This window comes from Podarcis liolepis (assembly GCF_965112155.1).
Source record: "Podarcis liolepis genome assembly, chromosome: 7".
NCBI lineage: Eukaryota > Metazoa > Chordata > Lepidosauria > Squamata > Lacertidae > Podarcis > Podarcis liolepis.
Window position 1 is genome coordinate 56,365,000 of NC_139561.1, and position 18,070 is coordinate 56,383,069.

General features: G+C 44.0%; 1 protein-coding gene across 1 annotated transcript in view; it reads left to right on the top strand.

The window, feature by feature from the left end:
• The window catches only part of PEPD (peptidase D), a 125,692-nt gene that overhangs the window by 16,586 nt on the left and 91,036 nt on the right, over positions 1–18,070 (top strand). Inside the window, exons 4-6 of the mRNA XM_083515193.1 lie at positions 12,820–12,883; positions 16,233–16,280; positions 17,395–17,456. Coding sequence (XP_083371319.1) covers positions 12,820–12,883; positions 16,233–16,280; positions 17,395–17,456 — 174 coding nt within the window. The remainder of the gene's footprint in view (positions 1–12,819; positions 12,884–16,232; positions 16,281–17,394; positions 17,457–18,070) is intronic.

Genomic DNA, 18,070 nt, shown 5'->3' on the forward strand with positions numbered 1-18,070 from the left:
TCTTCCACCCACACTTTAAATATTTCTTTCCCTCCCTCCCCCCACCCCCATCTCTCTCACACACTGCTCTGAAGAAGCACACAACAGTAAAAACCCAAAATAGGCATAATATTTGAAGAAAACCATAATAGAACTTTATGCAAGACCGAAATGATAGCCTACAGTTAAAAATCTGCAATAGAAAGGAAACATCACCCTTGCAGATGCCTTCATAAAGATGATGGCTTTCTGTTGGTTAAATAAAACATATGGAGTAATAATGATGCTATAACACTTAGAAATCTTCACAGCAACACCTTAAAATGTATTTATTCCCACCTTGTATTGAAGAGACGGCAGTACAGAGGGGTTGACACAGGAAGTGGACACCTCCTCTTGGCTGTGTACTTGGCGTCCTGTGTCTAGGGATCACGGCAACATTTCTCTGGTCTTCATTGCAATGAAACCTTAGAAATTTGTGCTTCAAATTTTGCAGTGCTACTCTTCAATCAAAAAATATGAGTATTGGGGGGGAAATGTATACAAAAAAAATGTGTTCACATTTTTGGGGGGCTGTAAAAATAAATAAATCCAAACTGGGGTGAACTTTAGATGGAAAAAATTAGAAACTGAAATGGACATTCTCTGAACAAATCTGTATCAGTCTGTAGGCGTCTACATGGGAGTCACATCACTGGTTCCTTGTTTCGCCCAGGCTTGCCCCTTGTATGGAAGACCCCTGGGTGTGTACATTTGTCTACATGTAAAGCCCTTTCACACTGACAGTGATGTGACCCCCCCCCGGTAATGTTTGCATCAACAAATCATGGTTTGCGTCCAGCCACTGAAACCAAGTTTAGAAACCCTACTAAACTGACAGGCCAAAGTTATGGCTCTTTCTCCACCTCCAGAGTCTGCTATGCTGCGGAGGTGGGAGCATGTGAAGGCGGTGAAAGCGGAGAGGATGAAAAATGAAAAGCAGTCAAGCAGCCCCAACCCAAACAGGGTTTGCCTGTTGTACTCTGGGAAGTTCAAACCAGGATTTGGATTCTAAACTGCAGCCTGGTTCGCACAGTATGGCAAGCCCAACTGGGACTTAGCAAGACCACCTTTAGAACTTGTGGTCATCTGGTGAAGCTGATTGTTGGCAGATTCAGGGCAGATAAAATCAAGGACATCTTCATGCAGCACATAGTGAAAGTATGGAACGTGCTCCTGCAGGAAGCATTGATGGCCACCAACTTGGATGGCTTTAAAAGAGGATTGGACAAATTCATGGAAGAGAGGGTTATTGATGGCTATGCTGTACCCCCACCAATGGAGGCATCAATACTGTAGAATACTGCTTGCTGGAAACAACAGGAGGGGATTGTGCTCTTGTGCTCGGGTCCTGGTTGCAGGTTTCCCACAGGCATCTGGTTGGTCACTGCAAGAACATACTGCTGGATTAAGTGGGCTCCCTTTGGCATAATCCAGCAGGCTCTTCTTGTTGACATGAACATGTGGCCTCCCAGATAGGAGCCCAAGGCTTCATTGATCCTTCTTGGTCCTTTTTGCTCCCACACAGTGCCAAGCTAAGATTTGGCTTAGTGTTCTGTCCCAACCTGGGCTTGTGATTAAACTCGCTCCTCAAACATGCCTACATTTGGATGATATGCTAAGACAAACCTTGGCTTAGCTTAGCGCGGCACAGGAGCAAAGAGGTCTGTGGTGGCTCTCAGTTTCTTTCCAGGAGTCAGGATGTCTGTTCAGTTCAGGTAAGCCATGGTTTGGCTTACTGTGTAGTATGAACCAGGCCAGTGGCTAGCATAAGCCATGGTTTGTGACCTAATACCTGAGTTGAGCCATGGCCACTGTACCCTGCCACAGGAAGTCTTGTCTCAGTGAAAGAGCTCCATAACAAGAATTCCTCATGAATTTTGACTCCTTGTTTATTTTGATACAGTGTGTTTTTAAGATTTTAAAGCCTTCCTTCAAGTTGTTTTAACACCCACTTAACGGATGCCTTTATGTACAATTCCTTAACAAATCAGACGCCATAAAAACTCCCATCTTGCCGTAGACTTTTATGTAGATCGGTCTGGCTGTTCAAATGTTGCTTCACGGACAGCAGGGGTGTTAATCTTCTCTTTCTGTTGCTGCACTCAGTTGCTCTCAAAAAGCAGTGATCTGTATTAAAATAGAACTTGCTTACAGATGGACACAGTGTTAGATTACAAATTTGATTATGAATATTGTAATTATCTTCTCCTCGCCAGCTGCAATACATTTCCCCCATGAAGATAATTTTGTCTCTGTGCCAGTGGGCTTCTGGGAGGCTAATGCAATATAAAATAATTATTGAAATAATAATACCTGGGAAAGGGGCATATAATGTGAGTTGTGCTGAGAGAGGAAAGTGCAATGTAGAAATTGAAGGGAAACACAAACCTCACCCTGTTAAGGTGTGTGTGTTTCAGTTAATGCATCCTGCCACCTTGATTCAGAAATTGGTGCTGATACTGAAATATGTAGCAAGCTTTCCCAGTAAATTCTGTGGGGTGACCTGGCCTATGTATACAAATGGGTACCTCCTCCACACGGTGATTTCTTTGGGGACTTAATATCAGAATAATAGAATGATAGAATTGTAGAGTTGGAAGGGACCTCATGGGTCATCTAGTCCAACCTCCTGCAATGCAGGAATCACAGCTAAAGCATCTCTGACAGATGGCCACCCAACCTCTATTTAAAAGCCTCCCAGGAAGGAGAGTCCACAACCTCCCGAGGGACACCATTCCACTGTCAAATGGCTCTTACTGTCAGAAAGTCCTTCTTAATGTTAAGTTGGAATCACCTTTCTTGACTTTTGAATCCACTGATTTGGGTCCACCCCTCTGGAGCAGCTGGAAACAAGTTTGCTCTGTCTTCCATTTGATAGCCCATCATACGTTTGAAGATGTATTCATACATTTCAGTCTTCTCTTCTCCAGGCTGAACATACTCAACTCCATTCTTAAGGCTTGGTTTCTAGACCTTTGATCATCTTGATCACACTCTGCACACCTTCCAGCTTATCAATAGCCTTACGCTGTGGTGCCCAGAACACCAGTGTTTTGTGCATGAGTTTAAAACTTGGGTGCTCCACCTCCCTTTTCTCCTTTGATTCAGCTACAAGGAAAGCTCAACAACTTTGGTCAATACAATGGGTAGACCACTGCCAGTTTGTTGGGGTTTTTTAATAGTGGGAGTAGATCGCAGTCTCTTGGAAGTTGGACATGCCTGAAATATAAGAAGAAAAACTTCCAAGCTCCTTTTCCAGCTGTGTTGGAGGGAGGAAGCATGAGTTCAGGCCTGTTGACATAATGGTAAACCATCGTTTACTGTTGCTTCTGGACAATAGTGTGTCACTAGTGGAAATGAATAAGGCAACTGGAATGGGTTGCTGGATTGGAGCACTTGTCTTCTGTTACTTGAGTTTGCTGTCACTAACACCAATCTTTTGGAAATTAGGTGGATTATAAATGTGAATCCCTGATGTTAAGGTTTAAGCCAGATCCCTACATCTGGTGCTTGTAGGCTTTCGTTTTGTTGATTAATGTTGCACCTGCCATTTACCTTGCCTTAATTATAACTGACAGAATGAGTTGGTGTATTGATTAAAGTGATTTTCTGAAGGAAAACGTACTGTAAAGCAGCTGGTCTGTGTGCCACATATGGCAAAACAATGTAATTGCTTTACAGGGGGATATCATTGGCCTGGAATGTCCTGGTGTGAATGAATATTGGCATCCAACCTTACACCTGTCATGAAAGGGAAGGAAAAGAGAATAGAGAGGGAGGCCTCCCAGGCCAGCTCTCAGAAGTCTCCCCCCCCCCCAAGAAAAAAATGTGCTTCTGAAATACTATAAATTTTTGGCTCACATTTATTCTTGGGTCAAGCATTGAACAAGTGAACAGGAGATGTGGCAACAGCTCAGCACCAATCTCACTCTTGATGATGATATTATTACATCCATTTGTAGCCCACTTAATATCTGAAAGGCCTTGAAACAGTTTGCAATACAATAAATGTTATGAGACTATGTCAAATGAGTCACATAGCAAAATACATAGGCGATACCCATGTTCGTAAACATAATATCGAAATAAATAAAATTGGAGAGCCCTGCAAGGCAGTTTCGTGGAGCCTTGGTTCTCGAACGGCTTAGTTGACAAACAAATCGGCTCCCGAATGCTGAAAACCTGGAATTAAGCCTTCCGGTTTTTGAATGTTTTTTTGGAAGCCGAACGTCCAATGCGGTTGTCGGCTATTGTTTCCTGGGTGCCTGTGCCAATAGGAAGCCAAGCCTTGGTTTTCAAACATTTGGGGAGTCAAATGGACTTGTGGAACGGATTACGTTCGAGAACCAAGGTTCCACTGTACAGTGTAAAATTTCAGTCAACACACATGCATGCTATCACTCTCTCAATCTCACACACCACTCCTTTCATGCAACCAACTGCAACCATTCAGTGTACCACAGACATTACTGCCAACCACTCATAACGTGAAGCATTCATGCTGTTACAACTTGCATACCAAGGGCCACTGCCAAGCATACCCATGTCAGGTGCACTCCTAATCTTTGAAGCACTGATGAGTTCATCCCCCCCCCACCCTGAACAATATGATACTTCTTTCTCATCAGTCAACTGAGAGGGGCCCAGATCCAGAGCAAGCTCTTATCCTGGTTGTTGGAACTCAGTATTGAGTTTGGACTGCCCAAGAGGTTGATTCTCTCTTTTACCAAAGCATATCTGTTCTTGCTCCTTAGCTTCCAGAGGGTCATACTAGTTGGCCCTTGGGGGGGGGGTGTTCCTTCCAGTTCTATGTTTCTGTGGAAAAGATACTGAGAAGAACGGTGAGGAAACAAGAAAAACAAAGGTGCCTCGGTAAGAATGGCAGAATGAGGAACCATGCTCTCTGTCTCTCCGCCCCCCCAATGACTTTTAAATATGTTTAGTTGTTTTAAGTGCCACCGTTGGAGAGGAGAGGCGCTGGCTGAAGGATATTTGGTTGGGATGGCAGGGGAGAAGAGTTGGCTGCCAAGACTCCCCCCTTTCGCTGTTCTTGGCTCATGCTTTCGTGACATTCTGCGATGCGGCACATTATACTCGTAATCAGGTTTCGGCTGTGCCACTAAGCCTTGCATTCCTTTTTGGGGGAGCTGTGTGGGGCACAGGTGTGCCATCTGCGCTCACATATAAAAGCACTAAGCCCTCTCTCTCTCTGAAGCAACATATTTCATTCTGGTGGAACCCCAGCAGCCTCCCATCTTTGTGCAGCAGCCTAAGCGATCCATTTTTGACTGTGACTAGATGGGGCGACCCAAATAAGCTTTTTATTGGGCTATTGCAGCCAACAGGCACCGCTTAGAGCTTTTCGCTGAAGAGCCGTTGGCTGCCTATTTCTGCAAATGGAGGTGCATCTTCAACGTGAGAAATGACTCGTGGAACAACACAATTTAGTGGGGGCGTCATTCTTCTGCAGATCTTTTCTCTCTCTCCCCCCCCCCACTCTGGGGATTTTTTTTTATAAAAGTTGCATTGCTCTACATAACAGAGGTTGTTTTTAAATATTTGGCACTGTCAGAAACATCTGTTAGTGCCTCCTAAAGTCTCCCGCGTTGCGCGTGCTAGATGGGTTTGACACCCTCTTGTTTAGTTAACACTTTGCCATCTGTGCATCTGATGTTAGTGTAACGAGGAGCGAGTGTGTTGGCGAGCATCTTGACAGCTTTTAAACGTCCCTTTCGTCTTGCTCCAATTTTTCATGCCTTGTTGATGGCTTCCAGCTTGGCGCGGCGAATTACCATAACCTTCCCTTACCTTTGCGTTCAAGCTTCTTCCTTGTACATTTTCACTCATGAAAAATTAAGATGTTGATCAGCTGTTCCTAGTGTCTGTGGATTGCTCCCCACCCCGTGTGTGTGTGTGTTGTGTGTCCGCGAAAGATGCTCGCTGTGTGAGAAAATATATCTAAAGAAAATTAGATGAGAGCTATGAGGCTGTGGTGCATAGTTGTTCACTCGTATCAATCAAAATGTTGACTGGAAAGAGGCCCCCCCCAATTTCTTAATAGGGTGGCAGATTTTTTTCATGTTTTGAAAATTATTTTTAATACGCTTAATACAGGGTTGTTGTTTTTTTAAAAAAAGAGGCTACTTTTTAAATTTTCCACCTTTCTTCTAAGGAGTTCAAGGGAGTACTTCACCTTCTCCTCCCAAAAGCCCTGTCAGTTCCAGTAGGCTGAGACACAGTGACTAGGGACTCTGGTGGCTGAGGGGAATTGCACTCTGATCTCCCAGGACATCATCCAAAACTTGAGCCACCACTCAAGGAAGCACCAAGATACATTCTTTCCTGTATAAGAGAGGAAGATGCCACTCAGATGATCCCTCCTGTGGCCCATGCCCACGCAGGCTTAAACAGGTTGCCCCTTTTTTTTTTTTTTTTGCTATAAAGAACTATTTTTCTCATACACAGATCCCCGTGCTAGGTGTTATTATTTTTAACAGTGATGGGCTTAGGGCAACATCTGGAGGGCCACCAGTGGCCCAGCCCTGTTGCAAAACATGTACCTTGTAGCCCTGAATACAATGTAAGCAAATCCCCACCATAATCGATATCCATAGCTCTTTCCGGACATAGATGGACATCCGGGTTTCCAAAGCTTCCAAAGCAGCCTCTGTGAGAGGTGGGGGAGCAGCAGGCTGGACTTGCTCTGTCATGTAGCATTTTCCAAACGAGCCTGCAAAAGTTCTACACCCACCTCCCATATGTACCCATGCTTAATAATTCGTGTCCAAGGAACCAACGCTTGTCAGATGCTTCTGCCAGTTTCCTTTGGTGCAAACAAATGACTTCCTAGTGTTGTTTCTGGAAGGTGCAATGTGTGCATGTTCACACCAGTTAGTATGGAGGGGAGCAGTGGTGCAGGAGCTGTGCTCATGTGGTGCCACAACGCATTTGCAGCAGCAGACTTACAGCAGGAGTGGGGAACTTGGGCGAGCAAGCCCCACACCCCATGGGCCTAGTTTGATAAGTTCATTTGCAAGCCAAAATGGATTCAATTTGCATATGAGAAAAGTAGTTCTATAGCGGGGGGGGGGGGAGGCAGAATGTTTAGATGGCACATGTCACAGCTGCAGGATCAAGCCCTGTTAATCACCTGACATCATAATTCTTGTATAGTTTGAAATCCACCCATGTGGGCAAAAGTGCTGCTGTTTCCAAGCTCTAACCATCGGCTGGCCTGGCATCCAGAGTTTTGCAAGTTGCAGGGATCAGCTGATCTGTGCTTGCAAAGCATTATTGCAAGTGCCACTCATCATCTGGTCAGTGATACCCGCAAAGCTTCCTGCAGCCCATTTCATAGATGATGTTTGGGTGGGCATGAATTGGCCCGAATGGGGTGGGGGGGGGGATGAGATTCCCCACTGTTGGTATATGGTTTGTTCCATGGGTTACCTTATCCCTATTGGATAGGAATTGGCCAGAAGAATACTTAAGGAATGTAATGTGGATGTTAAACACTGATATCATCTAGGTTTCGCCTCGAATAACATGCTAATCGACAGAGCACCTCAACCCTGTAAACCAGCAAGCTATCTTTACATGCTCTCTGTTCAAAGACATCACAGAGCCTTTACTTTGGGGTGCTCAAATGTTCTCTAATCAGCAGTTCTGGAGATCCACTATGGTCAACTTATATAGTGGTACCTTGGGTTAAGAACTTAATTCGTTCTGCAGGTCCGTTCTTAACCTGAAACTGTTCTTAACCTGAGGTACCACTTTAGCTAATGGGGCCTCCCGCTGCTGCCGCGCCGCCACTGCACGATTTCTGTTCTCTTTTTGAAGCAAAGTTCTTAACCCGAGGTACTATTTCTGGGTTAGCGGAGTCTGTAACCTGAAGCGTCGGTAACCCAAGGTACCACTGTATATCGCTGTGAATCTGGAGAAGTAGAATCAATAACTCACCTCCTTATGTATTGTTCTTTTTTATTATATTATTGTATTATACCTCAGATTTTTATTGAACCAGTTCTACAGAAAGCCTCAGGATGATCAGATGCATTTTATTCTTTCCTACTCTTTTCAGATCAGAATGCACAAAACATTGTATCGCCGCCTGTAAAACTCTGCAGGGACTAATTTTAGCAAACTTGGAGTTTTGTTTTCTGTGTATGTTGTTTTGTGCAGTAAGATGTAGTTATTAGTACTGTATAATGTTGTTGTTATGGTTCTCTATTTTGTTTTGTCCAGTGTTTTATATAGTTATACAAAGTTATGCAAAGTTTCTTTTTGAATATTGGTCATTGGCAATAATAGATTGTTGTACCATTGGCCAAATGCCTAGAAATAGATGCTAGTGTGGGAGTGGAGAACTGCCAAGGGGTCCATTTTTGCCTGCAAGGCCATTTCCCCCAAACATCACCTACCTTGTCAATCAGCCAATGCTGCTGAGTAAGGTCAACTGATGAGCGATCCATTTTTCTTTGGCCGCATTCCACTGGCATACAGCCAGAGTGGCACAATTTAACCCTTGCTCATCAGCTGATGAGTAGGCGTTAAATCCTGCTCACATCCCTGAAGTCTCAAGAGTTCAGTCCTCCTGGGTCCTGGTTTGCCAGCATATTTCCTGTGGGGAATGTGCTGGAGAAGCAGGCTGTTCCCCACACCCCTGTGGGGTCAGCTTTGACAGCTTATCAATCACCTGATGCCAAATGATTGGCAGGTGGCTTTCCCCTGATCACCTGTAACAGTTGACCCATGCGGTGAGGTGGGACATAAAGATCTGGGCTTCCAGACCAGAAAAGTTCCTCACCCCTGCTCCAGTGTGCACCCCTAAACAACATAATCTTGCCCTTTTTATTAAAAACTGACAACCTTCGCGGAACTTTGTCTGTTCAGCAACAACAATTCTGAATAGGAATCTTTATACTTTTTTGGGGGGCGGGTTATTGCAAAAACTTTCTCTTCTACATCCCACCAATTCTTTTCCATCAGCATTAATTGTGTTTTAACAAATGCTATGGTTGCCTGGCCGCCCCCGCCCTCCAGTTCTTGAAACACTTGTATTGCAGGGCTTTTGCATAGTAAGTAAATGGGACAAAGGATGCATCACCAGTTTTAATTGTCTGTAGCCACTGAATGTCTTTAGTCCCACTCTATGACATTTTAATGTTACTTTTAGGACGGTTGCTGACTTCAAAAGCTATCTCTGCTCATTGCATTTAAGATGTGCTAGGTGTATGACAACGTATATTTTTCTCCAGCCAAAGGGATTCAAGATTATAAGTGACGGCTGTAATTTGGCCTTATTACATATTCATTAAAAACATGCAGGTGGTCAGACTGCTTGAAAGGCTTCTGTTTTCAGCCTGCGTGATGGGTCGTTAATTTTGTCTCTCTCTTTTCTGAGCAGTGCATTAGTGGACACTTTGGTTTGCTGTAATGAAAATCTTGTCTGCACCTCTTTTTGCTACACTCCTATATTCAGTTCAGTTTTTACATGGAGGGCCTTCATTGGGCTGTTGGTCACTCTTGCAAAACAGGGCTTCTCTAAAATGTTCTGTGTTCTAAGCAAAATGGCGGCAACCCTCCTTTTTCCTGTGCTGCTGTACAACACTTGTTGCATTTAAATTTACTTATTGATTTTTTGGGGGGGAAACTGCAGTAGTCAGCAACTAGATATAAATATGCTACAACTGCACAGGATTGCAGATTGTGAAAGTGGGTTAAAATCAGTTTCCTTGAGAACTTGACTTCCCTTTTTTTAAAAAAGCAAGTTTCTGGCCCTCTGCCTCTGGAGATGCACTTGAAAAATATACATGGAAATGCATGCTGGAATTTCAGGAACCAGAGAGGTGGTCTGAAGCAAGAATGCTCTGCCCTTCATGGCTTCTTGCCCAGCTGCAAGGCTAGCAAAACTAGAATAAATTATGCAAAACCCCTAAAAACCCTGCAGGATAAATTGTACAAAAATCGCGCGTGTGCAAACTGTCCTGTTTGCATAATGTGTCTGTGCAGACTTCACTTGTTCCAGGATATGGATTTCCTGGATGCTGGGCCTTAAACACAGAGATGTGCTTAGTCCCCCTTGTATTGTTCGGCTGCCTTTTCTCCTTTCCTTTTAGAATCATGGAGCTGGAAGGGACTATGGTAAGGTTACCAGACGTCCCCGTTTCCGGGGGACAGTTGCCAGATTTACAAATCAGTCCCCTGACAAAATCCATCTGTTTAGTTGGAAGTTGAAAAGTATCCCTGGATTCACTGAAAAAAATCTGATTACCTTAGACTATGGGGGCCATCTTTGCCAATCCCCTGTGCCCTGTGCAGACTCTGCAATGCAGGGTCTAACTGTAGCATCACCATCCCACCTCTGCTTAAATGCCACCAGTAAAGGAGAGCCCACCACCTCCCAGTGCAATCTACCTGCTCCACTGTCAAAACTGCTGTTATCCTTAGGAGGTTTCTACAGCTGTTTACACTGCTACCCTGCAATTTCCACCCATTAGTTCTTTCATCACCATAATGACTGGCGCCACCCAGCAGGCTCCAGGGCTGGTGACAACCATTTAGATTTCAGAATTAAAAACAGTTAAAACAAATTGCAGTCGCCAGAAGAAGGTGGGTCCTGAAAAACACACAACTCGCGGGTCTAAGGCGAGAGTAAAGAGATGTGTCTCCAGCACTCAGCGCTGCACATTGGAGGTGCAAAACACACCCCTGTGGGGAGCTCCACAACTCAGGGGCTGCCACAGAGAATGCCCTGAGGGCAGTGGAGCAGCCAACAAGGCCCCCTCTGCCCATCTTAGCACACAAGAGGGTCTGTTGGGAAGTGGGCAGCCTCTTGGATCTTCTCAGTCTCCCATATGGAGTAACAGGGAACCTCTTTGGCATATTTGGAGTCTGCGATCATTTCTCCCATGAATTTAACCAGCTGGCCTTCTCAGTGATTCCCTGTTGCCCAAGTGAAGTGGCTAATCTCCTGGCTGATCTGCTCTGTGCATCCCAAAGAGCAAGTGTCTGTGCAATGCTGAAGGGTGGGTTTGATTAAAGGCTATTGGTGCCATAAAGGAAACAAGTGTGGATAATGACCTGCTTTCTCTTTTAATGTTTCTTGTAACGGTGCTTATGTTAAGCAGCTTTTATAGCTGCCTTTTTAAAACAGGTTGCTCCCCTATCATATTTTGTTGACAAGATGACATTTAAATGACTTTTAAAAAATAATAATTGGCATTTGAAAAGAACCCATTTGCTCTTCAACTTTTTACGCTCGCCCTTTTAAAAAAAGAAAACAACATAGCTCATAATGCCGGGATGGGGGTAGGGAGTTGGGTGTATTATTACAATTAGGTTCTGTGTGTCAGAATGAAGACACCTGGATGCAATTTTCCTCACTTCCTCAGTTTTGGGTAGCTATTCCTCTTCAGATGTCTTTCCAGTCTGCAATGCTCGCCCTTCTGCCACACGGCACGAGGCAGAAGCTGACCTGGAGGGCTTTGGCAATGGTATTTGTGCATGTTTGAAATTCAGGAATATGTCAGACCTTTGGCCCGTCTACTGCATTACTGTCAACACTGACTGGCAGTAGCTCTCCCTGAGTCTCCCACCTTTCTTACTGTCTGTATACTGTGTGCTCTACAACTACAACAACTCTGTCCTGTGACTAAAATGAGACTTGGTGGCTTCAATACCAAGCCAGACTTTTTCTTCTTCCTTCACCGGTCTTTTGAAACTAAAAAGTTTGCTCAGAACAAGCTTTTACTATGTTGGCGTTGGACCCTTGCTATATTGTCACATATTCTGGACATGCCTCGCCACTATGCTGGACACCGTGGGATGGCAAGGGCACCTTTCTTCATATGTGATGAGGATGCAAAAAACTTGCACTTTGTTGGCAGTTTATATTCATGGACCTGTCTCCAATAGCCAACCAGTTGCTGATCTTGGACCCAGTATTAGCTTTCCTGGCCACTGTAAGCGACTCACATCCCTTAAATCCCACCCTTGTTCACAAAGAGTTGCTTGCTCTACTGCTGGTTGCAGCCAGACTCGAAATTGTCAGACATTGGAAGGCTGCATGGGGTCTCTCTTAGGGGTGAATGGGAGGGCATGGGGCATTGCCTTACCTGAGCATCTAACCCGTCACTGGAGGGTTCCAAAATGAGAGCATTTTGATGTTGTATGGCTTCTGTTAATATGCTTTAGCAAGAACAATAGAATTCTGCATCAACCCCCAATGGCGCATACCTCTATGTGCCAAGGCTTGCTTTCTTCCAAATTGTAACTCCTGCTTCCAAAACTTTGTTTTGCAGAATCTTATTGTTATTTCTGAAAACTCAATACACACTTTTTTAAAGCTCCATTTTGGGACATTTTGGTTGGTCCTAATAAATACCATGCCTGACCATGGAATTTAGAAAAATGTGGTAACTTAAGACTTTGTTCAAATGTGGATGCCCAGTGTTAATGATCCCTTGAAAAGAGTCCTGTGCGTCTTACCCCTATTTAGATACTGTTTCTTAAAAATGGGGTTTAGGGTCCTAGGAACGCTTGTACCATATGCTAATATACCAAATTGCTGTTGTTGACTAGGCAAAATATGTATATTGTAGCCCAAAACTGGTGGTGATGTGTAATTGCTCTTTGGGTTTTCATATCTGTAGCATTCATTGTCCTTCATTTTCTTCCTTTGTGCATTGAATCTGTCTTGTAAAAAGAAAATGGGGTATAGTAACATAAAGCTGATAATAATATATCAAGTTGTTCTCTTACTTGCAAAATAACCAGTTGTCTCTTTGCATTCTGAAGGATCCAGCCTCCTGAATTCTTCAGGCAGAAGTATGCTGTCAATGAAGTTCGGTATACAGATGAGGTGAGTGTTTTGCCTTTGCCAAGATCTTGTGAAGCTTTTTGAGAGGCAAAAATATTGGGTAAATAAGTATTAGCCTTTCCAGTTTGAAGAGAAGCAGTTGGAAAGTGGTCTTTGTTGCAGTCACTGTCTGGGATCCCACTAACTACTTGAGGCAAGTGTGTTACAATATATATATTTTTAATCTCTCCCCCTTTCACCCACAAACCCGCCTTGCTATTTCCCTACTTGCTTTTGAAAGATTTCTCTTTTATGGAAATGCTTTGCTTTGCTGCATGAGAGGTTTGCAGTTTGTGCAAAGAGATACCCCAAACTCTCTTGGTGCACAGGACTGGTTGGGAAGGGCCAGTGTACCTCTGTGGTAGATCATCTGTTTTTTATATACAGAGTATCCCCAAGTTCAATCCTAAATGGCATCTCCAGGTCAGGCTGGAAGAGACTTTGCCTGAAACCCTGGACAGCTGCTGCCTATCAGGGTTTCTTAAACTTGGGTCTCTAGCTGTTTTTGAACTACAGTTCCCATCATCCCTGACCAGTGGTCCTGCTAGCTAGGGATGATAGGAGTTGTAGTCCAAAAGCAAACTTGGGAGACCCAAGTTTGGGAAACCCTGGTATAGATAATGGAAGCTTGGGTGGACCAGTGACCTGACTTCAGTGTAAGGCAGCTTCCTTTATTCCATGGGGCTCTGGTTTCTGAGAGTCTGTGTAGGTACCCTTATCACCACCACCTACTTTTTTGGGGTTGAGCACTAGTACCCATTGGATGTGGTGTTCACATGGGCTCAACAAACACGTCTTGACACCAGTGTTTTATTGATACTTTTCATGCCGTTTCCCCCCTGAAGCTGCCTTAAACAGAGTCAGACCTCTTGGAGTATCTGAGCTCAGTGCTGTCCGCACCAACCTTTGCCAACCTCCAGACATATTGGGCTACAACTCCCATTTGCTCTAAACGCTGGCTCAGAATATCTGGACCAAGACTGACAGAGCCTGATATTTATTAAATTTGTATACCGCTCTTCATCTGTAGACCTCAGAGTGGTTCACAGCAAAAGCTGTCGTACTGTTAATTGGCTCTCCCGGGTTTCTGGCAGGGGTCTTTTCCCCAGCCTTAGGTGGATATGCCAAGGCTTGAACCTGTAACCTTCAGCCTGCAAAGCACTGAGCTCTGCCCTGAGCTATGGCCCTAAGCGATCACATGGGGCAGAGCCATAGCTCAGTGGTAGTACATCTGTCTTGCAAGATGTTCAATCCCTGGCATCTCCAGGTAGGGTTGAGAGAGACTGCTGCCTGAAACCCTGGAGAGCTGCTGCCAGTCAGTGTAGACAATACTGAGCTAAATGGACGAGTGGTCAGTATTAGGCAGCTTCCTATGTGTTCCTATGAAGCTGCTTTTGATGGCAATGGTGCAAGCTTGTTGTGGCAGAGAGCCTGTGAACCAGTAAGCCTCAGTTCAATTGTTGCGTCTTGATGTGAACTTGCCTTGGGCAACCTCTTTGGCCTGAAAAAGGAAGATTGTAAAAAACCTGTGTGCACATGACATGCTTTGAGCACTTTCCTAAAGCCCTATAAAGATGTTTATTAATATCATATACTGTATCTGCCCTTTTCTATCTAGCCAGGCAATTGCTGTGTTCTCCTTATGCCCCCTTCATGTGTTCTGGGTTCTTCCTACCTACGTTTTGTCTGTGATCGTTGTGGGGCACAGACTGAGATTTCAAAACAAACAATTTCTCTCGCTCTTCAGGGCCCTAACCCTGGTGTGTACCATTCTATTAAAAAAACCATATTTGGGGGGCTGGCATTTGAAACGCAGTTTGATTCTTGAGATGAGTATCCCTCTGAAATAGCATTGCGCTAATCTATTCATTCCCTCTGCTGCAGCTACTGAGGAGGTTTGCTGCTTGACATATCTGGATTGGAATCGTGGTTTCTTGTTATCAGGCTTCATGTGTCGAATACAGAAGTGCTAGTTAAGGGCTTCTTATCTGCAAGAGTGGATGACAAGTGATTCCCGGCCAGAAATTTGTGCCTTGTTGCTTAGTATCAGCTATATTGACAATTTGTCAGAGTGTCATCAGCAAACGCTGTGCTTACCCTGATTCCGTGCTTAAACTGTTGTGTGGGACCAGGCTGGGGGTGGGTGGAATTCAAGAGATGCGGCTTTCCTTTATGCTTTGGAAATCCAGTGGCTGTTGCCAGAGCTGCAGAAATACTTTCTGGGGGATCTGCTGCCGTGAAGTCCTTTAAACATGTTTCCGTTCCACAGATACTGAAATAGCTTTCCATCTCTGATACAGCCTCTACATAGGAATCTAGGAAGCTGCTTTACAGTGAGTCTGACCATTGGTCAATCTAGCTCAGAATTGTCTACACTGACTGGCAGCGGCTCTCCAAGATTTCAGGCAGGGAGTCTGTCCCAACACTACCTGGAGATGCTGCCGGGATTTGAACCCGGGGCCTTCTGCTAGCAAGGCAGACACTCTTCTGCAGAGCTATGGCCCTGCCTCTAGTCTTCAGGCTTGCCTTGCTGAGATCCTCCAGATTTATTGACTTTTAAAAATGGGCTCTGAAGACCTGCCAGTCTAGTTAGAAAGGCTTTTGATGCTTAATGTGCATAATGGATTCCCCAGCCCCTTTTTTTGTTGAATTAGGAGTTTGTGTTACACTGCGTTAATGGTTAGTGAACGTTGAATGGTTTGCTGCTGCGTCTTGTGTACGTATAATTATGTGGAGGGAAATGTCCTTTGTCTTTTTTAATAACAACTTTGCTGTGAGTGGCTTTGAGCTCAGCTTTGTTGGGAAAGTAGCACACAAATAATTTCATTGGGCCTTTTCTTAACTGCAGCCGTTGGTTGGACATGTGTATGTGTATGTATCTGCTGTTCCTGGTGTGCTGTTTCTTTTGCTGACTGTTTTTAGAATTGTATATAAGTGTGTGTTTTTTTCTTTTTATCCTATACACCACCTTGCGTATGCCCGTGGTATAAAAAAGGGCAGGATATAAACCACAAAATAAATATGCAGTGCCTTCCTATCCATTGATCTATCTATTGAGATGCTAAGAAATGTTTATGAACATTCCATCTCCTTAGAATGTTAAAAGGAAAACAGAAAATGGTCGTCCCAGGAATTTGATGGGATCGGTTGCTGAAAGAGTATAATCATGACAGCAGGTGACTAGATGGAATGTGGGAATGGTCTGCAGAAGTAGTGTGAGTGTGAATAGGGCACAGTAGGTGGTTGGGCATGGATAGTAGAGCTCTTGCAAGTTGGCACCATTGTGAAGCTTCCTTAGTGGCCAATGCTGGTGAGCGATCAACTGACCACAATGATTCTTCTTACTTTGCAGATTTCCAGTGTTCTGGCTTCAAAGAACCCTTCAGTTCTTCTTACTCTGGTAAGTGACATCTTGTGCTCTTAGAAAGTATTGACTTTGGAGAAACTTACTTGCAGACTAGAGCAGCCTTTCTCAACTTGGGGTCCTCACCTACTGTTGGGCTCCCAAAATCCCATCAGACTCTGCAAGAATTGTTGTCCACTAACATCTGGGGATCTTACTAAATGCGATAATCTAGTCTTCTGTAATAGAAGGAGGGTTGTTGCTGTTTTCAAATAAAAGTGTGTTAATTTTATTATTAATGAGGCACTCTTAAGAGACACAATCCATAAAGAAAATGGGGGAGAAAAGAGGACAACAGCCATGGCTGGGTACCAGCCAACCTCACCTGTAGCCAGATGGAAATGGCTCCTAATGGCCATTTCTGGCCTGTGTGTTAACAGGTTTGGGAACATTATTCAGTGGTAGTTATTGCTCACTGTCAGGCTTGATTTTAGGAGAAGCTCAGGCTGTTGGGTAAGTCTGGAGGAAGGGGAATTTCCCAAGTTAACCTGCTTTGACTGGGAGCCAGGTTCAAATTCCATGGAACTTAATGAGGGCAGTCTCACAACCTTCAAAGGGTGGTGATGATGGCTGAGAATTGTATGCAATCCAGGAATGGAAAGCCCTTTGTACCCTGTGCTTTTTGAACATATGAAAACCACTGTCTCCTGGGTGTTCTGGAAGAGTGACCAAGATATAAGGTTGCTTAATTTACATGGCCTCTTCCCACATCTTTGGTTTCCAACCATTCTTACATCTGGGAAATCAATATGGCCTGTACTTGGTTCCTAGTCACTAATCAAGACATAGGCTTAGGTACCCTTCAGCACATGCCCTGTGTGACCAGAATAACTTACCATAGCCTACCTACAACCCTTTGGGTGGTTTGAGCTACAGGCAACTTCCCACTTGCACGTGATCAGCACATGCGCTCACTTTGACATGCATGCCATTTTCGGTGTCAAAAGGGGATGGGCCGGGGGGATGGGAGTTGTAGTCAGAACATCTGAAGGGTCTCTTGTTTGGGAAGGCTGCCTTACAGAGTAGGATGCCTCTTTTGTAATTTTAAGACTGAAGCAACTGTTCTTTTGTTGATAGTCATAGTTCAAATACTTTTGCCTTTCTTCTCCAGAGAGGAGTTAACACTGACAGCGGAAGTGTTACCAGGGAAGCTTCGTTTGAAGGAATCAGCCAGTAAGTTACCTTGTGGGTTTGTGTGTCAAACAAATTGTTAACCAGATAATGATTTGAACACCATATAACGAGTGGGGGAAATGATCAGGTGTCCATTAGAAGATGGCCTGATGTAAGGACTGTAAGCCTATCATGGCGGCTTGATTATATAAACAATGATGTATTTTATTCTGGCTTTATATACTGTGAGTGGTATTCAACCAACATTTACTCAGAGTAGAGTAGCCCACTGAAATGAACATGTCTAAAGAGTCTACTCTGTGTAAAAGTAGTTGAATATTGTGTTTTATATACATACATATATATATATACACACATACATATACATATACATATACATATACTTTTTATTATTTGTGTTTTATATACATTGTATTTGCATTTGAAAAGTGATTTGTTGTACATCTTTTAAGTTGTTGCATAGGCACCTGACCACAAGAAATACATGTTTGACCTGACAATATGTCCCAGGATAGTAGTTAGCCAGTTATGTGAAACACTGTAGTAGACTAAATAGGCTTCGACCTATGGCTGAATCCAGTCCTGGTTTTTTAATGACCCCCACCCAGGCTCCTCCCAGGCAGTAATGTGGACTTTGGCCTCAACAAGTTTAG